Genomic DNA, 23,835 nt, shown 5'->3' on the forward strand with positions numbered 1-23,835 from the left:
AAGCACTGCCATAAGCCTCAAAAGAGACGAATAGCGGCATTCCAGTGCCAATTAGCTGTAAATAATGTTAACAAATGCCAATAGTCCTATTTGCCGCTGGTAGTGTTCGTGATATTATGCTGGTTGTCTCACCAATACTTTTCAGTTTTGGGACAATCAACCTCAAAAACGACGATGTGTGTCGACCGGCTGCCCGTTTTTTGTACCGAGTGTTTTTGAGGTTAATTGTCCCGTCTCATCTGTACACCAGGGCGTGTACAGCTTCGGGTGTGTTCTTATACCAATACACGGAATCGTCCATCTTGTGACAGGCAATCGTAATCGTAGGCATGGTAGGCGAATAATTCGCTCTCAAAAAGCGCTCCGTCTCCACCCCCCACCAATGAGAAACTTTTTGTACCCCTTGCCAACTTTTCCTCAATATGCAACCACCCGTAGCTGTAGGCACGCTGCTGTACACGCTCAACAAGTGTGCGTAAGATATGTCAAAAACAACTCTATAGGCCATGTCATTAACCTTCCAAAGTCGTTCGGGTCAATATGACCCGAAGCGCACATTCAAATCATCATAACTCTTCGAGAAAAATTCGCAAAAATTTGATTTTAAAAACCTCCCTGGGGAATCACGAAATACACAATCGTAATTAGGCTGTTCGGGTCTATATGACCCGAGAGTTTGCGTAAATTCCCCTGGCCGCAAATATTGACCGATTTCGATGAATTTTATTTCATTGTATAGATTATTTATTCTAGTTTCTCAATATCGAAAAAATAAGTCAAAATATTTTATGAGATTACCAGTAGCTGATTCCAAATGAAAAAAGTCCCGAAAAAGAGCTCTTTTTAGAATGCTTATAACTTGTGACAGGTTCCAAATATTGCGCTGATTTTATAATATTTGGAATTGTCAAGAATAAATCTATCCATGGATGTATAAGTTTTTGGTGGTCCAAAGGAAGTTTTGGCCGCTATCCCGGAAATTCCGGTAGAAAAAATTCTTACTTACTTCAAAAAAGTCACCCAATTTTGGCTTTGCATTGCTGTATCTCGCTTACCAATGGACCAATTCTCTAAATTCAAATTTTATTTTTTTTTTCGTTAACTTTATTATTATTTTCGTAGAACATAGTTGGTATTTTAAAATTAAAACATTTACTACGCAAAGAGGTATCAGCATGATACCTACAATTCTCGTCTTGGATACATAAACATCCTGGCAAGTGACGTAGGCTTTGTTTACCTTTTTACTTTTTGAATAACGAGTTCTGTAATGGTGTGCGTGTGCATCACCTTCATCACCATCAGTAGTAAGCAGATTGTTCCGGTGAAAATTATTTTCGGAGAACAAAGAACAAAAAAGATCTTTCAATAAACGATTTGAGATGACTGCAAGCTGCTCTATTTTCGACATTCCGGTGTGAATCGCCATTGGAGTTGTGGAAAATTCGGGTGGACCTTGAAGCAAGCACAAGGAAGGTACAATTGGATCAGCCCGAAGGAAACCATTACCGTATAAACATTTAATACCAGACCAGAATTTAAGAACCACTGAAAATCGGCAAAAGCCTGCGCAACCAATTGATGATCATTCGCACGATAAGCCACTCCAACATTAAGCTATTCGAACGTTGAGCTACCCCCTGTCATCGAATGAACTGTTAGAGGAACTTCCGTTGAAACGGTAATGAGAAACAGCCGACTGTGGTTGATAGTTTTGTAATAGTAGGCGGAAATTAAATACACATAGTTTTCCCGAAGTGCTAGTGATTCAATCTACCTCGAGGTTATACGCCAATTGAAGGCACTTTGAACGAAGTCGTCATCGTTGGTTCTACATAGTCGCACGAGGTGCCTGACCGAGCTCATTCATTCCCAATCATTGAATTCGTCAATCTAACATTGTTATGCCTTCATCCAAGCTTCGACTCGATCAGCACTCCAAAAACTGCAAGGAAGTAGATCCAGCGACAAAACAGCATCACAACAGCGAGAAAGGTAAAACGAAAGTTCATTCCTCAATATTAAAGACGTCAAAACTAACGTCACCATCCATCCAAGATTCAATTCGATCAGCACGATCAGTATCCTCATCTCCAGGAAAGGAGATTAAGATTGCAGCCAGGCACACATCTCGTTAGCACCACACGACAGCCAGTGGATCTGAAAATCATACACATCGAAAGGTAACAAGGTGCGTTGAGTTTTATTGGAACAGATTCCTAAAAGCTAATTTTCAAATATAGAAGTGCATCTCCACTGAGGGGCGTTCGATCGCTGCGTTCCCGACTAGGAGCACCACTAGGTCGACAAAGCCCTCCTGAGAGGTAGGACGTGATCAATTCATTCATTTTGATGCTTACTGACAAATTGCTCGCCTTCAGGGCTTTTGTTTAGGTGCCGTTTGGTGGATACAAGAAGACACACTGTTTGGATAAGCTGTAAGGCGCAATTTTAATTCCAAGGAGAGAGTGTTTGATCCGAAAACATCTCCCACTCTAGTGTTTTCGTGATATTAGCATAAGCCGACTGTCCAGTCCAGCGTGTGCGATCGTGCTAGTAGTGCGGTCGGACTCACTCCCACCACAACTGAGAGCAGAGAGCATAGCAAAAGGGAACCAGAAATAATCCAATTGGAATTGGATCTGTGTGATCGGAGGAATCCAGCTGATGAGGACGTCGCATGCAAACAGCAGCTGTACGAAGGAAGTACTAGCTTAAGGAACTGCATGTGTGCTAGTGTGAAAACGAGGCATCTGATATCGTACCGTTCGCCAAGCCCGGTCGCGCATGCAAACCGATCGAGGGCTTACGATAAGGAAGTAGCAGAAGGCAGCAGTGAATGAGTGTGGATAGCGCATTGGAACAGCTGATTGCGGAGGAATTCCGGTGTCCCGACTAGAGGCGTACTAAGGAAAAGAAAAGGCATGTCATAGTTTTAAGAATATTTAGATTCTAAGTCAAAATTATGTTGGAAAATTTTATATCTTACTTCTAGATTCTATGTAAGAATATAAAGAGCATGATTTCAAATATTAATATGAGCTTATTTTAAAATTTTAATTGCACCATTTTCTTGGATTGCAATTTTGAAAGAATTGGGAAGTGTGAAATACACAACAAGATCATCGTCCTTTCAAGAGCTGGTCGTTAAAGTCAATCATAGATTGCATTTTAGTTCAGATATAGAGGAACACTTTCAAAACCTGCAGTTTTTGGACCCTGTCTCCGAAGAGTACCGCGCAATTTACCCTGAAGAAGCAGATAGTTTTTTGTGTCTTTCAAAGTGAATTTTCTTTATGACCACAGAAGAATTGTGATTATTTTAAGTTTAAATATGCATGTTCTGTGTAAACCAGCAAGAAAATCAAAATGTATAAAATAATGAAAATTTCAAAACAACAACTGCCGGGTTTTTCTTTCTCCGTTAGCATTTTTTAGGAGCATCAAGCATAAGCTTCAGCTTAAGTATGGTAAATTTTTCAAGTTCGATGCATGGCTGGGATGGTTCATGAAGCAAAGGCGCTGACAAAAGCGAAATCAGGAGTTCGATTCCCTGATCCAGCAGAAAAATTTCGTTCTAAAATCTGAGCTGAGAAGAGAGAGAAGTCCTTTTCAAGAGAAGGGAAGTAGGTGCTGGGTTCACATAAAAGCTACTTGAAAACTTAAATCACCTTACTATAGAAACTATTATTTGATATAGTCTGGCAAAGAGAACGACGGGAGCCAATCGAACTGTCATTCGTGGGAGCCAATCGAGCAAACTTAATTGGCTTCCGGCTAAATATTGGAAAATTATGGTTAAAGTATTGCGAATCACAAGACTTTTTTGGCTTTTTAGTAACATTCTATAAAGTTATTTAGCTTTTTTTCATCCACAGACCCTAATGATTGAAATGTTTTCCAAAATAATATGTAATTTACGAATCCGGGAAACTATTTCCGGGATTTTGACCAGTTTTTCCAGTCTTTTGCGAGTTTTCGATAAAATCTTGAATTTCTAAATTATTTTGCGTGCAGAAGATTTTTTTATTTTAATACACCCGAATAAAGTTACAAACCGTCAAACTTCCAAGTGACACTCAAGAACATATGAGGTTAATCTGTGTTGCTTGAGTATTTTTCTCTTTAATTTGAAATGGCCACAATTTTCTGAAACCAAAATGGGAGATTATAAACAGAGGATGATGATGAACATTTCATTTTTTCATTGGAAAGAAAACAAAACGAATCAAATATCTTGATAAAAAATTGAAGAAACCCATTTTTGGAATCGAAAAAAATGATTTAAGATTTGGCAGTGTTCCACTCGAATTTGCTTCAATGCATAAATTTCAAATTCCCAGTCTCGAAATTTTACTGAATGGCTGCAAACACTACAAAAGCGCCGAACATTGCCGTATTTTTTTTTGTAGATATTTACCAAAAAAAAAAAAGAAGCACCAAAACATAAACAGCACGGTCAAAGCATAAAGCGCCCAGCAACATTCCAGCATTTTAAATCAGTCTGGTTTAGCGGTGATATGATAGCGGTGCCACGCTTTATTGGGATGTCTGTTAGTTGTGTTATGTTTGGACGGTTGGGCTATGTTATATGTATCACGTTTATCGTTAAGGTAGTAGGTAGAGGTTTCGCGAGGGAGATATAAACCCGGAATCAGCCGGTGGAAGCATCAACTTTTAGCAGCAAAAATATAAACTTGTAGTTGCACTGCTGCTGCTACGAAGATAATAAAAATAGAGAAAATTTCGCTACGTGACGAGAAGAACGAACCAGTAAAAAAGTTACCTGCAATGGAGACGATGGCAGCGAACCTCGATCTGCCGGGTCACTGATGCACTCGGATTCGGTGTTCTCCGGACTCATCTGCTGCACCGGTTGCATCATAGGACCAGTCGAGGACGGGGTCGTAGATTGCGATTGCTGGACATGGCGGAGGATTCGAGGGACATGGTTTATGTTTTTCAGGGGTTTGGTTAGTTCGGAAAGTTGATGGCCAGTTTTTTTAGTATCAACATTCAATTAGTGACATGGAAAATGGAGAAAGAAGACAAGGTTGAGTTTTACAAGACGAACACATGTTGGATTACATGACACATTATTTTAGACAATCACTAATCGACAAATGTATGGTTATGGTTGTCCACAAACTATAATGAGCCTATATAACTAAACTCTAATCCCGAATACTCACTTCAATCACCGGACTCTGATTCCGGTACTGTTGCTGCTGCTGGGGAGGTTGTTGCTGTGGACTGTAGTTTTGCTGCTGGTGTTGCGGGGGTGCCGGAGGATCATCGTATATTTCCTGCTTCGGTTGATGCTGCTGGACGGCCGGCGCCCGCATCGCCTCCGAAACCTCTTCCGGAGTGACGTCCACATTGTCTAGTTTCTTCAAATTTGGCAACGCACGGAGAACGATCTGGCGGTAGCCGGGACCGGCATTATCCACCAGCGGGTTTTCTTCCAGCCAAAGGTATTTGAGCTTTGGCAAGTTCTGCACGAATAGTTACACCTTATAGAACTCATTCATCTTTATACCGATTGAGAAGCCATCCTTACCTGTAGAAATACGAGCTCGTCGATATCTGAGATGTTGTTTTTCCTGAGGTACAGCTCCTGAAGGTTGAGGCAGTTTTCGAAATCAGCAAGCGTACTAATACGATTCACACTGTAATAAAAAGACAAAAAAAAAAATACATTAATGAACGTTTGCTAGAAATCCCAGAAGTTAAACATGTATATATTTGAATTTCTGGGAAAATTTTAGATTTTATACACCCAAAATTCAGCCTCTTTGCCAATCATGAATAATCAATATCATACCCTAATTGACAGAAGAAAAAAACACGACAGGGGGCGATTCGATTTGCGACCGCTGTAAACAGTGGGCTGGTGGTGTTAACATTAGTAAGATGCTAGCCTTTATATCATTGAAAGATGTACGCTTTAGGCTTAAGTAGAATTTAGAGCTCTTCAAAGAAACATGAAGTTTCACTGAGATCCTATATGTGTGTGCTCGTTCGTTTAAAAAAATTAGAAAAAAAACAAAATATAACCCAAGTAACAATTTTAGCTTTATTATGGCCAGCAAAATTTCGTTAGGAGTATAGCATTAATCTTCATAAAAAGCTAAAGCGCATTCTATACCATCACTCTAATAAAGCCAAAATCTGGCCCTATCCTAGAAAACGTCATCATGACATGTTGATCACCAAAGCTTTCAAAAAGCTATTATTATATTATTAAACATCTTAGAAATTTTTGTTTTTTTTTTCGATTCTGTGAGTTCTCGGAGTTTTTTTTTATTTTTTCCAGCAACCATGATGGTTGATGAATGGCAATTGCATTATTGAGATATGATCTGTTAAAATGAATCTCGGCTCACTGGTGACCGCAGACAATGACACCAGCCGTGAGATTCGGAGGCGAATTATCAGCGGAAGTCGTGGCTACTAAGGAATCCACAAGCAACTGCGGTCGAGAAGATTTAGCCCTCGCACGAGGTGTAACCTGTAGAATGACGCTCATTAGACCGGTTGTTTTCTACGGGCACGAGACATGGATATTGCTCGAGGAGGACCTGCGTACACTCGGAGTATTCGAACGACGAGTGTTAAGAACCATCTTTGGCGGCGTACAGGAGAACGGAGTGTGGAGGCGAACGATGAACCACGAACCCAGTATCCAGAAGGTGGTGAAGGCTGGCCGGATACGCTGGGCGGGACATGTTGCGAGAATGCTGGACGACTGTCCTGCAAAAGAGGTGTTCGCTACGAATCCGGTAGGAACAAGACGAGCGGGGGCGCAACGACGGAGGTGGTTAGACCAAGTGGAGCGTGATCTGGCTAACGTGGGGTGCCCGAGGAATTGGAGAACGGTTGCCATGGACCGAGTAAATTTTAGGAATGATGTTCGTCAAGTTATGTCGTGAGACGGAATACTATGTAAATAAAATAAAATAAAATAACTGTTAAAATGAATAGCCAAAAAACCAGTGTTTTCACCATATTATGAGCCTCTTTTCTGCCAGTCAAGATTTTAGGCAAAATGTGTATGAAATAATAGTACCTCAAAATAAATGCGTCTTGTCAAATCTGATAGTCAATTGATGAAAAATAGGCCTGAAAAAATATTTTCAAATACTTGCATTGTGAATCCATCAACATGACGTTAGTGAATTCAATGCTTAATAGCTTTTTATTGTTAGAAAAATAACTAATTAGTTTAATAATGGTTTTATGAGATCCATATAAAAAGCTTAAATTTTCTCGCAAGCCAACCAATTCCAAATGGTGAGTTCCTCATTTCTGAGCTGTTTATCATTAGTACAGTAAATGAGGACTGAATTTTTGAAAGAACAGGGATTGGTTGTAAATGATCTGTGGAATAAACCATGAGTTGAATTAAAATTTCGTTGTCTGACGTCATCTTGAAATCCAAGATGGCGGCTTTCGGTGAGCTTTAAAATGTTGTAAATGATATAAAATCGCATGAAACCCCAACAATATTGGTATAGGGAGAAAGGGCTAAATGAGTAGAAGTCGAATTTCGCTATCTGACGCCATCTTGAAATCTAATATGGCGGCATCCCAGCCAACAATTTGGTATGTATATCAAAAGATATACGTACATCTATGCTGGTAATAATCATCGTATATAATGTTAGAAAAAAGCATATGCCTACCAAAAGTGGAGGCTATATACTACATGATTTGATGATTTTCTGGTTTACGACTTCGACAATACAATATACGATGTTGTTACGATGATTGATTTTCTTTGGTACGCCGCATTGGTGGAATGTTGTACGTTACATTATACCATTCGATTCATACACATTTACGATGATGGGATGATTGACAGTTCCAACCACATTTTATGCGATGTCTATTTTACCCTTTTACGACTTAAAGCGATCTGATGATAAATTGCCGTTTTAAGTCACCCTTTACGCGAGGTGTGTTACGGTGTTGTACGATGTTCAGAGTTTTGAACATCGATTGACAACTTAAGTCACACTCTATAGGAGGTGTGCTGTACTCTTTTACGATATGAAGTAATTTGATACTCGATTGATTGTCTAAGCGACACTTTATGCGAGGTGTAATGTTGTCTTGTAAGTTGTGGAGCGTAAAACGATTTTGCGAACCACTTTATGTAGCATATTATGTGTATTATTGTGATTAAAATACTATTCTAGAAAGAAATACGGATTCCTGATGATTTCAATTGATTTTTATTAAAAAAAATTAATAGACTTCAAAATATTGTTTGTTGCGCTCGCTGCTTTCCCGACGGCTCCACCGATCTTTGTCGCTTCCTTCTTCGAAGTCTATCGGCTGTTCAACGGAAATGCACAGGTAACTGCACAATCGGAAGTGCTCGATTCCTTGACGTCAAGAGGTATCGGAAGTGCTCGATTCCTTGACGTCAAGAGGTATACACACTACACTCGGGAACTTACTTATCGTGAAGGCTTGTCTGATGAATACTAATTGTGCTCGCCGAATAGTAACTTCACGTCATCTGAAAAATTAAAAGAAAATTCATGATTGATTAATGTAAACCGTCTATATTTATAGCTAACTAATGGTGAATTGAATTAGGTCAGCTTTATTTTTTCTTAATTCGCTTCAACTCACACATTATTCCAATTCACTGGATAAGTTTCAGGCACGATAAAAAAAGCATCATTTCGAACACACGTGCTATTTTATGTCCGCTTAAAATACGATGAAGTTTTGATTTACGATGTGGGCGGATGTGTCCGGTAATACGAGTCTGATTCAATAAATGAGTTTATATCGTGGATAAAGTGACCGGTTATACGATTATTATTACACTTGGCATAATTTATGTGGCTTTGTTAATTTGCCTCTCAATCTGGCATTCTATACAATGTACAAAAGATACGAAAAATGGTGCTTACGTGGTATTCTTTATGAATTTATTTGAAGTCATTTACGATTTCAATACGAGAGTAATTGATGTACTAATAAAATGCGTCTTAAGAAATCTTATGTGATGGTTATAAGATTTCATTTGACATCGGTCGAACTAAATACGACTTCATCCAACATTTCGTAAATATAGTCGTATTTCATTTGGTTTAAACATCTTTTACGACGAATATACGATATGGTCGAATGCTAAGTGTACACGTTTACGATTGCGATTTGAGTTGAATCCGTATACGAGTTCGGAGATGATTTCTTTTGAAATTTCATGTTGGCTGGGTTCCGCTCAACTTTAAATGCTGTAAATGTAATCTTCAAATCCAAGATAGCAGCTTCCACTGAACTTTAAAATGCTGTTAATCACCGAAAACCACAAGTAGCCCCACGTGATATAGCTCAGATGGAAAGTCAATTGTCTCCTGAGCCGATGTTCGTAAGTTCGAACCCAAGAGTAAACATCGAACACAGTTGTACCGGATAAGGTTTCCAATAACGATCCGCCAACTGTAACGTTGATAAAGTCCCGAATGCCATAATGATGGTAAAACGACTATAATCGAAACAAGAAAAAAGCAAGTAGCCCCGCAATATGAGTATTTGGTGAAAGGGCTAAACTAGAAGAAGTCGAATATCGCTATCGGACGCCATCTTGAAATCCAATATGGCGGCTTCCACTGAACTTAAAAATGCTGTTAATCAATGAAAATCACATAAAAATCCCACAATACGGGTATAAGTTGAAAAGGATCAACGAGTAGAAGACAAATTTCGCTATCAGGCGTCAACTTGAAATCCATCATGGTGGCTTCCATGGAACATAGAAATGATTTTAATCACTAAAAATCGCTTAAAAGGGATCAACAAGTAGACGACAAATTTCACTATCATTCGTCATCTTGAAATCCAATATGGCGACTTCCGCTGAACTTTAAAATGATTTTAACCACTGAAAGTCGCATGGAACCCCTCACATTATGGGTATTGAGTGAAAGGATTAAACTAGAAGAAGTCGAATTTCGCTATCTGACGCATCAATCTAATATGGCGACTTTTTTCATGGGAAATTAGAGGAATTTAGAGCGAAAACGACACTTTTTAGTCCCTGAAGAAGATCCAAAACGGATTGAAACGTTGGATACATAAAACAAAAATCGTTTTCGCTTCAAAAAGACAACAAGAAACACAACAATCAGCCGATTCCCAAACATAAAAAGATGGCGACTTTCGCTATTCTTTTCAAAGCTGTAAATGACTGGAAATCTCATGATACATCCACAAGATGCGGTATTGGGTGAAAAGGCTACAAGATTAGAAGACGAATTTCGTTGTTCGACGCCATCTTGAAAGCCAAGATGGCTTAGCTTAGCCTTTTCAGCAAGTACCCATAATGTTACGGTTTAATGCGATTTTTTGCCATTTACAGCATTCAAAGTTGAGCGAAAGCCGCCATCTTGGATTAATGATGGTTTCAGGTAGCCAAATTTGACTTCTTCTAGTAATTCCTTCCACCCAATACTCATATTGTGGGAATTTCATTTGATTTTCAGAAATTAAATTTTTTTAATGTTCAGCGGGAGCCGCCATGATGAATTTCGAGATGGCGTCTGATTGTAAAATTGGCCTTCTATTCCTTTCACTTAATACCCATATTATGGGAGTTTCAGGCGATTTTCACTTATTAACACCATTTTAAAGTTCAGTGGAAGCCACCATCGTCGAAATTTGACTTTAAGCTTAGCCCTATTGTGGGAGTTTCATGCGATTTTAAGTCATTTACAGCATTTGAAAGTTCAACAGAAGTCGTCATCGTGGATTTCTTTATAGCGTCGGATAGCGAAATTTGACTTCTACTAGTTTAGTTTTTTCTCTCAATACTCATATTGTGGGGGTTGCTTTTGATTTTCAGTGATTACCAGCATCTGTAAGTTCAGCGGGAGCCGCCATCTTGTATTTCAAGATAGCGTCAGATAGTGAAATTCCCAATACCAATATTATTGGGGTTTCATGCGATTTTAGGTTATTTTCAACATTGTAAAGTTCAGCGGAAGCCGTCATCTTGGATTTTAAGATGGCGTCAGATAACGAAATTCTACCTCTACGGGTTGATCTCTTTCAACAAATACCCATATGGTATGGGTTTTATACGATTTTCAGTCATTTAAAGTTGAGTTATAGCTGCCATATTGGAATTTCGATTGCGACGGACAACGAAATTTGACTTCTACTCGTTTATCACTTTCACCTAATAATCATATTGTGAAGGTTTCATGATATTTTCAGTAAATTACAGCTTTGGAAAAAAAGCGGAAACCGCCATCTTGGATTAATGATGGCGTCAAAAAAAAATTCCTACTTTTTTAGCCCTTTCACTCAATACTCATACCCAGCTAACATGAAATCGCTGTTGATCCAACTAAAGGTTCAGGTCCTAACTACATACCGCCATCGATTTTAAAATATTGTGCTGCATCCCTAGCTGGTCCGATTTGCAGTGTTCTAAATCGGTCACTTAATGAACGATCGTGCCCTAGCGCGTGGAAAATCGCGGCTATTTCTCCAATATACAAATCGGGAAATGCGCACAAAGTCTAAAATTACCGTCCCATCTCAATCTTGAATTCTATTTCCAAAGTATATGAAGCTTAGATGCAAGAAAGACTTTACGCCCGCCGTTAAACCTTTCATATCCGAATCACAGCATGGCTTTGTGAAGAAGAGGTCGACTGTTAGCAACTTAATGTGCTACGTAAGCTCAATCAGCAATAGCCTGGAAAAAGGTTGTCAAGTGGACTCGATTTATATCGATTTTGCAAAAGCTTTCGATCGAGTCCCGCACGATTTACTTCTCAGAAAGTTGAACCGACTTGGTTTTCCAACTTGGTCGCTGGAGTGGATCAAGTCGTATCTCAAAAATCGCTGCGCTTTCACAAAAATAAATGGATCACGATCTTGTATATTCGAAACCCCATCAGGAGTACCCCAAGGAAGCCACCTCGGACCGCTACTTTTAATTACATTTGTAAATTATCTATGTGAAAAACTCCACTCCAACAAGCTCCTCTATGCTGACGATCTGAAGCTTTTTAGGAGGATTCATAGTAGTATAGATTGTATGGCACTGCAAGCTGATATCGCTAGGCTTGAAAGCTGGTGCCGCTTGAAAGAGATGCAAGCTAATGCAAAAAAATGCAAGGTAGTAAATTTTACTCGCTCACGAAACATCGTCAATTTTGACTACCGCCTATCTGAAAGTTATCTGGAAAACGTGAAGTCCATATTAGATCTCGGAGTGAAGATTGATAACAGACTTACAATTACTGAACATATTGCAATTACTTGTGCAAAAGGTTTTTCTGCATTAGGATTTCGGCGTCGAAATACCAAGGATTTTGGCGACATCTATACGTTGAAAGCTGTTTACTGCGCATCAGTACGAAGCATTATGGAATACGCTGCACAGATATGGGCTCCTTTTCAGAGCACACAGAGTTACCTCCTTGAACGAGTTCAACGTAGTTTATAAGGTATGCTGTACGACGCCTTGCCTGGACTGAACCACTTCGTCTTTCGTCTTACGAACAAAAATGCGCCCTGGTAAATCTGGCCACGCTTGAAAACGTCGTACCGAACTTCAGCAAATTTTTATTTTTGACACCCTGACTCTTACATACTCCAGTGTGTCAATTTATACGTATCAACGAGGACACTCCGACAACGCCAGTTGCTCTTACCACCGTACTGCATATGGTCGAAACCACCCAATCGACAAATGCTGTGAACGTTTCAATGTAGTGTACCATCTGTTTGATTTCAATGTGTGTAAACGTAAATTTAAACTAGACATATGTTGAATAACCTAGTTTTTAAATTTGTCTGTATGGTAATTCCTTATCCAAAGACCAAGTAATAATAGATAATAGAAATGATAATTCAAATCGATTACTAACACATTTTCAATAACCATCGTAAACACGTTGGTATTGAGTCATTTTCTATCATTCATTTACGACAAGCTTTGTCCAAAAAAAATTGAATCGGATAGCAGTTTAGTAGAATTCGTAAATATATCTCCAAAAAGTTGAGAATATGCTAATTCGACATTACTGATTTGAGTGAACTGATTCACGATAAATGGGCGGTCCTTCAATTGACACTCTATACGGTCTCTTCCTTTGACCGGCTAGTAAAAAGAAAATCTCACCTATAGAGCTATAGCGTGGATCATATCAACTGATGAGTTGGCATCGTGGTAAGATATCGGACAGCGAACTCGGAGGACTGGAGTTCAAATCTCGGTCGGGGATTTTATTTTTCGTTTATTTTGCTTTTTGCGGGAAAATCAAATCTTTGGAATCTTTTCATTGTAGATATATTGCCTCCACTTTTGTAGATACATATATGCTATTTTGGTAAGTTTAATATCATCTTTTCATCTGGTATATCTGTTTGAATAATTCTGTTGTTCCTTCATAAATGTTTGCTGGGATATTATAGAGATATACATACCACTTACGGTAATTTGAAATTTTCAAAGATTTTTATAAATATTTTTTTAATTTTAACTCAAAACCAACACACATAACTCATCAAAAATGTGTAAAAATGGGAATTCCAACTCAAATATGTGCTATCTAACCTGAGCGTGTCCTTTTTTGACATCTTGATCGAGAACTGTCACTAAGTTTTATGGCGGTTTAATAATCAAGCACTGAGTGCTATTATAGAGAAAGCTGGGAGCAAACTTCAAAGTTTATGTTTTATTATAGGCTAAACAGAGCATTCATAACTCTTTTTTTAAAAAGTCCTTCATTGAATAAATAATAATGATAATAACTCTTTCAAAAGAACTAAAACAGTATGGTCAATAAAAGCTTTATTTCAAAACTATCTGAAAACATATGGTCGAGACAAGAATATAAGCATTTTGCATGACCCTAATTAAACCGTCTTAAAACGAGTTGCACAAATAAAATGCCATAATTAAACCATAATAAAACTTCCTAATGTCAGTTGGCTTGATCTGTGTTACTTGGGAAACGTTCTATTAAAATTTCATCTTTATTTGTTCACCAAATTAATTCGAAATGTTAGTTCGGCATTTCAAAATTACTCCACAATTTTAAATGTATTTGTTACATTTCTGCTTTGAAAGTATCGATTCAGCATAACGTGTTTGTTTCGAAAAAAAAGTTCCTGATTCAAATTTGAATTGAAATTTGAAATCATCAATTCTGGACAAGTGTATAATAATACCAGTTTAAAGATCGATGTTGAGTTTGGATCTTATTTAGTTTTTTAGATAAATATTCAGTTAAAAACATGTTTTTTTCAAGAAACTACACCGTCAGACTTATACAAACTTATAATTGTTTCGATAGATTTCATTGTTATTATAGTTTTTATCATGGAAAAAGTCGTGCAGCTTAAATTTCTTAAGCTGTGTATTTAATCTCCCGCTGGCATTAACGGTGCTCCGAGCAAGAGTTCGTCGAATTGAAACTAGCATTCCTAAAATGTCTACACGCAGAGCTAGAAATGCCATCACATGAGTTGACTCGACCAGATAAAAAGCTGACTGGCAAATCAAACGTACCAAGAGCCTAGCTAGATGGTTCAGAAAACCGCGCGGAAAAACTGTTTACCGCTATCCAAACGCCAAACAGCAGAAACGTTATTATGGTAGAGTGAAAGTGTTACACGCAAACTCAAAGTGATACAAACCCAGCAATGTGTAGCTGATGTGTGTCTTGTGAATGGAGGCTGTGCCGTATCGATTTGAATGCAATGGTGGCTCTTAATTAGCTCGTTCGCCATTTGAACGAATTCACTGCTGGCAACAAGGGGTTACACCTTTTTCGAGCTTCGATTGGTACGGATACAATTTTAGTTCGAACCGCCCATCAGAGATGATAATGTGCGGCAAGACATGCAAGAAGCGTACGTTCGTTTCTAAATTACCGTTAACCGCCTATCTTCGTCTTAGAGCCGCCCGTTGATCAAAGAAACATAATGCCGGGTCATGAAACACACAAAGCTCGGTACCTCTTCCACCGGAATTATCATACCCCAGCATTGACTAATGCTCAAATATGATCTACCATTCACTGGGCGAGGTACCTGACCTTGATTTTCGCTTTTCCCAAACAAACTTACGGTTTCGGCATGCGGTTTCTCCAAAATGATTGCCATGAAAAATAATCGGTCACTGGAAAAATCACACTAAAACAACCACAACGATGGAGCAGGCAATTCTCGATGGGCGCGGTGTCCCCACCCACATACTAAGTAAATATGATACAGGTATGGCTTGGCGGTGCGCAACTTGCCTTAGTTTTTCAGAGTGAACGGTGTTGTTTGCATGTCGAGTGACGATAACGAACCGGGCGAGCAACCTAACGACTTCGTCATCCTGCTTTTACCGGATTCGGCATAGATTCTACTACTATGTATGATATTTAACTTTTGTTGGTTAGTTTATTTTCGCCAACTTTGCATTTCATTCATGTGGACACCTAGTTTTTCACGATATGCTCTTTAATGTGAAGTGGAGAGCGTGTTTATTTGATGGGTGACGTAGCTAGTTGGAACTTTACTAGGGTGATTTGTATGGAGTTCCCTCACACGAATATTCGTATGTGAGGTCAAACAGCCCGAAGGAGCAGGAGCAATGTTTTATGCGAACTGTTTCAACCTTGTGCGGAAAGTGAGACACCTTGAAAATAAATCATGTTTCGGGACCTTGAACCAAGAACTCCACTTAAAAAAATTAATTTTTAAAAAGCCATCGTTGAAATCGAGCATTAACCGAATAATATAACATTTTTAAACTGTTAAACTATGCCAAACTTGCTTCATGCAAAGAGCATCTACTTTCTGTATAATTTATCAACAGAAGTCACTGTCTAATGCACTTTCAAAAAAAAATGTTGAACCCGTTATTATAACTTCACTAAACTATTGCCAGGAAAAAAACCGATGCATCATTACCAAACCCCGAAGTCGGCTTGTCTTGCGTAATTGTTGCTCGTTTTTGTTCCACTAATGTGTGATTGTACCAAGCAAAACACAGGAGCTTAACGAAATCAGCATTTAACAAACCAGCAGCCAAGCGTAAGAATAGATTAAAAACCTAACGTGAAGCTCTGCCAAGATAAAACACTTACCACAAACTAACCGTGCAGGAAAAAGAAACGCTTTCGAAAGAAATATGGTTTCTTCCGTCAATTAGCTGATGCCGAACGTCTTTGGAGTTAATTTTCTCGACGTCTCCCTGCTGAATGGGACTGAATATGTTTTTGTCCAAAGTTTGCTTCTTCATATGGTAATTGATGATCGGTAGAGAAAACACACTCGTTTACTGTGTGTATGACTTGAATAAATTTGATTATATTTTTTTTTATTCAGAGTTTGTTTACATAAAACCTTTTTGGAGCATGTAGGTTCGTTAGAAGAAAATCGTTTAACACAAGATTGACCTTAGATTGGAAATCGACCATTACATCATCTACCATATTAAAGCTTCGAATTAATTATCACAGACTTTATTTTTGATAAGCTTGAATTAGCGTAGGTTTTGCATTTGATCTGGTTTTGCGTAGGCAGGATTTGACTATAATGACAAAGGCTTAGCATTTAGAAAGTCTACAGCCAAAATTTTTTGAATGTTGAAACTTCGCAAGTTAACGCGGATGATTGTCTCTTGTAAAATTTAAAAAATATTTAAAAATGTATGCCTAATACTCAGGGCCGGATTAAGCCGGAGCAATTTTTCTTGGGGGCCCCTAAAATTCGATTTTTTTCAAATGCTATCCCAGAGAATACAAAACATTTTAAACGTGTTAAGGAACTGGAGATGTGTTCAATATACTGTCTTCAAATAGCCTGTTGTCTTTGCTAAGCTTTACGGCACACGTCGACTATGCCTGTAAAAGAGCGGCAATGGCGACAGCAGCCCTCTCACGGGCCATGTCGAATAACTCGGCGATCTACTGCAGCAGAAGGAGGGTTCTGGCGAGTGTGACCTCGTCCATTTTGCGGTACGGAGCGGCAACCTTGAGCAGACAGTGTAACCTGCAAAAGCTCTGCAGTATGCAGCGGCTGATGAACCCGCGAGAAATCAGCGCATACCGATCGGTGTCCTCGGTAGCTGCTGATGTTGTGGCGGGGATCATCCCCATCTCGGTCTTGCTAGAGTAAGATATCAGATCGTAGCGTTCCAAGTCCCGAACGTGTGCCGTGACTGGCGTGAGTCCAGGACAAGCTGAATTCGATCTGGCACACAACGGGCAGGAAAATCCGCGGGCCAAAAATCATAGGGTTGCCAGCCAAGGGGAATAAAAAACCGGACAACGGTCGGAGTAGACTAACCCCATCAACGGGGGCTGTCGAGTAGAGTGCGTCCGACCCCAAGGTTTGAAGCTACAAAGATAAGGCAACACCTTCTGCGTAGCGGATGCCGTGGGTGCCCCGCGTTCGTGCGTAGGATGCTCCACCTTCGGGGAGTATCCGAGTAGGGCTGTTCTCAACGACAGAAGCTGCGGGGATAAGACTTGACCTTCTTCGTAGTGGAAATCTTTGGGAAAGGGTTATTCCACGTTCGCGGGGAATACCCACAGGTAGAGTGGCTCTCGACGCCGGATGAGCCATTCGAGTCGGAGTAGGATGACGTCTTCGTCGGGAATCATCCGAGTCGTTGCGTTAAGTCCCGCGCGTGTGCCGTGACAGGCGCGAGTCTATGATAAGCTGCTCTCGATCAGGCACACGACGGGCAAGGTGGCAAACCTCGGACCCTGAAGATAAGAGGTCGGGCCTCGAGTCGTTAGAGGAGAGGTCAGGCCTCAAACCTTCAGGCGGAGAGGTTTGTGTGGTCAACCCCGAGTCTTTATGACAAGGGGTCGGGTTTCGAGTCGTAAGAGAAGGGATCAGGCCCCTTATCAACAAGAGGAGGGGTATAAGTGGTCACCTCGAATCATTACGAGGAGAGGTCAGATTTCAAGTCGTTAGAGGAAAGATCGGGCCTTGAATCGTGCAGAGGAGAGGTAAACCTCGAGTCGACGCGAAGAGAGATCGGATCTTGAGTCGTTAGAGGAGAGATCAGGCCTCAAGTCGCGAAGAGGAGAGGTTTGTGTGGGAATCTCGAGTCATAGCGAGGAGATGTCGGTTCTCAAGTCGTTAGAGGAGAGTTCAGGCGTCGAGTCGTAAGGATGAGAGGTTTTGCTCTTAGTGGTCTCGTTAATGAGTATTGCCTTTGAGCGCACTACCGTGAATAGACCTCCCACTATTGAAGCATAGTTTACTAAACAGTTCTGCGGCCTCAGGTGGAGTTTAAGGAGTAGGGGGTATACACGGAGTATATCATGAGTCTTCCCACTGTACCCATGAACCCAGAGTAGCAAACGTGGGGGACGCGGTGGCTCGCCGTGCCTTGGAATACAATCCGTAAACCTGGATTTACCACCTGTGGTTACCAACAGAGTAAGATATCTTACGCTACGAGCACAGGCACATGTCCGATGTGCGGAAACATGCCAGAGAGGCCTCGATGTCCAACTGGCAGCACCAGTGGGACAGCTCGGAACGCGACCGGTGAACCCATCGCTTGATCGCTAGCATCGGATTCTGGATGGATCGGAGACATGTAGAGGTGGATTTCTGCATGACACAGTTCTTGACTGGTCACGGATGCTTCATGCAGTACCACCATTGGTTTGGATACATGGCCTCGCCATTCACAATCGAGACACCAGAGCACGTAGTGTTAAACTGTCCGAGGTTCGAAGGGGTACGCGCTAACATGCTTGCCGCCTGCGGACCAGACACGACAGCCGACAATATCGTGCGGAGGATGTGTGACCGGATCATGACTGCCCTGCAGAGGAGTTGTAGGTAGGAGACCGGTGTAGGGTGACTACTTAGTCGGGGAGCATCTTAGTAGTGTGCGTTCGAACCTGGCAGTAAAGCATACAAAGATAAGACTCTACCTTCTGCGTTTGCCGAGCTGCCTGGTACGTCGCGCGTCTGTGTGTAGGATACCTTCAACGTTGCCGTCGCGGAGTATCCGAGTCGAACGCGCCATCTGCGACTTTTTTCTGTAATCGAACTTGTAGGGGGAAGAGTATTTACGTCGCGGAGTACTCACGGATAGAGTGGTCTCACGTCGCCGTCGGATGAGCCACTCGAGTCGGGTAGGAGTCGCAAGCGTTAAAGACCCGTACGTGTGCTGTGACAAGCGCGAATCTAGGATAAGCTGCTCTCGATTCGGAACACGGCGGGCAAAAAGCAATGTTATACAAACCGTATGGAGCACATCTCTCAGATATCCCCTCAGATTTCCCCTTTTTTGACAGATTTAAGCTTATGTCTTCAGATTTGAGCTTTCATCTCCTATACTCTCAAGGCAAAAAAAGCTTAAATCTGAGGAAAAAAGCTTAAAAAACGAGATTCACCAACTCTTAGTTAAAAGATGTTGGTCACACGATACATAGACAAATATTGTATCGTTGCCGGGACCTGGTAATAGCAGGCAGTAAGCAAAGCACAGTTCTCATTCAATGGGTTTCCCGTTCCTTCACTCCCGTTCCCTTTCCCGTTTCCATCACAAGACAAAGGAATGCCTTGAAAGGAGGCCAAATGCCGGGAAGCCACCGTTGACCGTTCTTTTTTATGATTGATCGGTGGCAGAAAGCCTATGACAAATATCCCTCGTCCTGCAAGAAGCTCAAATAGTACACTGGTTTAAATGTCGGACTGGCAATGCGATATAGTTGGTGATTTGAGTTCGATTTGAGTTCAATTCTCTCCCTACGGCGCTGTGGTTTTAATTTTTATTTTCTCGTTTCTGGGATGAATTATCCAATAGGAAGGAAATCCCATAAAATGTTTTTCTTGTTTCGCTTGAATGTAGTGGTCATGCATCATTTTGGTTGGGAGCCGAGTCCTTATGCCAGTTACGGTTTTTCAAACATACCGTCTTCGGCATAGTGCACATTTCAGTGCATTATCGGCACATAGATATGCTAAATAGGCATTGGATTTTTGCAACCTCTTCTATGGGTGTAGGGTTGCCAGCCCCAAAGTTGCAAGCCAAAGGAAGGAGGAAGACCGGAGCACGGTCGGAGTAGAATGCCATTTCGGCGGGGGCATTCGAGTAATGTGCGTCCGATCCTAGCAGTAAAGCATACAAAGATAAAACTCTACCTTCTGCATATGCCGAGTAGGATGACGTCTTCGCCGGGAATCATCCGAGTAGTTTCGTAAAGCCCCGGAACTTATCTGGAAAAAGATAAGTTTAAAAACAACTAATATCACTCAACGATATTAGCAACTCAACTATGAGATCGTTTTTATCATAATTTTAGAATGATCGTTTGAAAATTTATATGAATTCAGGATATTTACATCAGTAGATGATGTAAATTTGGTTAAATAAGTTGAAAATGTGTCAATACTAATTTCAAGTCAGAAATTGAGATGAAAATTCAATAAAGAAACTCTGTACTACTCGTCCGACCGGTTCAATAACACCGGAAAGAAGGCTGGTCAGGAAGACGTTATAGCAAATCCACACATACAGCTACGGTACGGTACTTTAAAAAAAATTCTAGTGCATTTGAAACTAAAATTAGAAGCAAGAAAATGCAACTTTTTTAAAATGGATCCCCAAGCAGAGTAAAATAAATGGTGTACTTGTATAACCCGTCAGTTGTCTCAACAAAAACAGTTAAAATTGAGAAATGTTAGACAACAACATTTCACACATTTCAGTATTATTAGATTTTAAATATGCCAAACGCAGATTTTCTGACGATTTTTGGTCGCTTACGAATTTGCAAACGTGATAAATGAATTGATTTAAATATATACAAAAAAAAATGAATGCAGGAATTCTGTTAGGACTTAATACATCAGATACAACCTAGTCACGCGCATCAGTTCAAGAAACTTGTAACTATGAGGTTAATGGAAAGCTTTGGACAACAATGAAGTTGCTCAAGAAACACATATCGTAAATTAAGCAGACAAATAAATGTCAAATTACCGTTTTGTAATCTATGCAATGATAATAAAACATTTATTGAAAAGGACCCACAGTCAACTATCTGCCATCGGCTTTAGTCGATCAAAGCTTATCTGGAGTCTCAAAAAACAGCCAAAAAGAAAGTGGAAAACCGTTTGTTTTGTTGCGTGAAGTTTGCGAAGCGACCGTTTATATGATGCTCATACGATACCTAAACCGAATGGCAACGTCGCTACGTTCCATCCATGGTTCATAAATTTTTGCTCCAGATTACCGGTATGGGCCCATATCACACAAAACAGCCACCGTCAACCTTAGGAAGGTTTGCTTCGAAAAAAAAGACCTACCCAAACAGATATCACAACAACTGCTATCGTTCACTTTAACGATGATGGTGTGCCATACAGCAAGAGCAACAGCAGCAGCAGCTGGAGAGCCATATAGAAAACAAGATATTATCGCGTTACCAACAGTTTCCAGCGGTGTTGAATTGATTGCACACGTGCCAACTGTTCTGCGTTTGCTTCCAAGCCAAGCCAGGTTTCACCAGGGTACTACGTACTCATAGGAGTTAGGAGCACACCTGATGCAGCGACGATGCAGCCAATAATTGTGACTAATTCAATTACTGTGCAATTCAATTCAAATTGCGTTGATGGATAGCAAAGTTTATAATGTGCGATTAAAACTCGAACACGTTTGGAACCGCATCTTCCAGAAACTGCATTTAAAATGAGTAACCCACGTACACGAGACTAAAAAGGAGCTAGTGATGGAATAAGTGCATTTGAGGTTTTGGGTACACACGGTACAGTAGATATAACAAAAAACACTTGATGATGTATGTGCAGAAATTGTGCTTTGCGAAATGGATGAACAAATGTACTGGAATTGTCATAGTGTTTCAATTAATTTACATAAATATATGCATATGTAAATACATGGCCAATCAGTTTTAGGTTAACACATGAGGCACCGCAGAGAAATCGGATCAAAAACACTGAAATTTAACGTCCTCTATCTCGCAAACTACTGAATAAAAATCTACAAAATAGATATCTATGAGTTGTTCAAAGTGTCGCATTTGATGCAATGGGACAAAATGACGAGGGGTTTTTTTAATGTTCATCAGAACAAAGTACTGAATCAAAGTTTTCTTTTGAAAATCCAAATTAAATGAAAGTTAATCCAGCGACAAACTGAAATATGATAAAAACGCAAATGGGACGGACTTGCCATGAGCGGCATTATAGTATAGTATAGTATAGTATAGTATAGTCTAGTATAGTATAGTATAGTATAGTATAGTATAGTATAGTATAGTATAGTATAGTATAGTATAGTATAGTATAGTCTAGTATAGTATAGTATAGTATAGTATAGTATAGTATAGTATAGTATAGTATAGTATAGTATAGTATAGTATAGTATAGTATAGTATAGTATAGTATAGTATAGTATAGTATAGTATAGTATAGTATAGTATAGTATAGTATAGTATAGTATAGTATAGTATAGTATAGTATAGTATAGTATAGTATAGTATAGTATAGTATAGTATAGTATAGTATAGTATAGTATAGTATAGTATAGTATAGTATAGTATAGTATAGTATAGTATAGTATAGTATAGTATAGTATAGTATAGTATAGTATAGTATAGTATAGTATAGTATAGTATAGTATAGTATAGTATAGTATAGTATAGTATAGTATAGTATAGTATAGTATAGTATAGTATAGTATAGTATAGTATAGTATAGTATAGTATAGTATAGTATAGTATAGTATAGTATAGTATAGTATAGTATAGTATAGTATAGTATAGTATAGTATAGTATAGTATAGTATAGTATAGTATAGTATAGTATAGTATAGTATAGTATAGTATAGTATAGTATAGTATAGTATAGTATAGTATAGTATAGTATAGTATAGTATAGTATAGTATAGTATAGTATAGTATAGTATAGTATAGTATAGTATAGTATAGTATAGTATAGTATAGTATAGTATAGTATAGTATAGTATAGTATAGTATAGTATAGTATAGTATAGTATAGTATAGTATAGTATAGTATAGTATAGTATAGTATAGTATAGTATAGTATAGTATAGTATAGTATAGTATAGTATAGTATAGTATAGTATAGTATAGTATAGTATAGTATAGTATAGTATAGTATAGTATAGTATAGTATAGTATAGTATAGTATAGTATAGTATAGTATAGTATAGTATAGTATAGTATAGTATAGTATAGTATAGTATAGTATAGTATAGTATAGTATAGTATAGTATAGTATAGTATAGTATAGTATAGTATAGTATAGTATAGTATAGTATAGTATAGTATAGTATAGTATAGTATAGTATAGTATAGTATAGTATAGTATAGTATAGTAATGAGTGTGTTATAATGAATGATCGGTGCTGCGATGATTTCTTATTTAAGAAATTTATTTGTTTCATTCAATATATGTTCAAAAATTGAGAGTTAATAGTGTTTTAATTCTTGATAAGCAAACTTGCACTACTTTCTCAACCCTGCAAAGTTTCTCGATAGATAAAGCAAAAACAAAAACCACAAAAGTTTGTATGTGCCCAAATTTCAATATCAGCTGACCAGCCAGCCTGCCGTTGTATCTGATTAACCCAAAATCGGGCGCCATCGTAAGCAAACTTCATACATCCATACGACGATATTGTTAGATCCGCCGATTATTATTGGCCGCTTGACTTTGAGCCACTTGTTTCTCAGGCTGCCCATTCGGTTTTCGGTCGCCATTCTCCGAGTCGCAGCCCTTCCGATTTCTCTCTAGCACCCTGCAGGGAAAACCAGTTTAGGTACTCGAACGCCG

At 39.2% G+C, this 23,835-nt stretch overlaps 1 protein-coding gene and 1 long non-coding RNA gene across 6 annotated transcripts in view; one reads left to right on the top strand and one right to left on the bottom strand.

The window, feature by feature from the left end:
* Positions 1 to 23,835, bottom strand: part of LOC129760962 (regulator of nonsense transcripts 1-like) — an 87,170-nt gene that overhangs the window by 18,675 nt on the left and 44,660 nt on the right. For 3 of the 5 annotated variants that reach the window (XM_055758643.1, XM_055758642.1, XM_055758644.1), the window contains 3 exons: positions 5,561 to 5,669; positions 5,193 to 5,495; positions 4,787 to 4,921 (listed from right to left, as the gene is read on the bottom strand). In XM_055758643.1, the coding sequence (XP_055614618.1) occupies positions 4,787 to 4,921; positions 5,193 to 5,495; positions 5,561 to 5,669 (547 nt within the window). The remainder of the gene's footprint in view (positions 1 to 4,786; positions 4,922 to 5,192; positions 5,496 to 5,560; positions 5,670 to 23,835) is intronic. The other 2 variants (XM_055758645.1, XM_055758647.1) reach the window with 1 other exon arrangement.
* Positions 1,796 to 2,317, top strand: LOC129760964 (uncharacterized). Its single transcript, XR_008740415.1, has 3 exons — positions 1,796 to 1,995; positions 2,059 to 2,183; positions 2,244 to 2,317. It is a non-coding gene; the product is annotated as an uncharacterized LOC129760964 (long non-coding RNA).

This window comes from Uranotaenia lowii, unplaced genomic scaffold, assembly GCF_029784155.1.
Source record: "Uranotaenia lowii strain MFRU-FL unplaced genomic scaffold, ASM2978415v1 HiC_scaffold_90, whole genome shotgun sequence".
In the NCBI taxonomy this organism is placed as follows: domain Eukaryota; kingdom Metazoa; phylum Arthropoda; class Insecta; order Diptera; family Culicidae; genus Uranotaenia; species Uranotaenia lowii.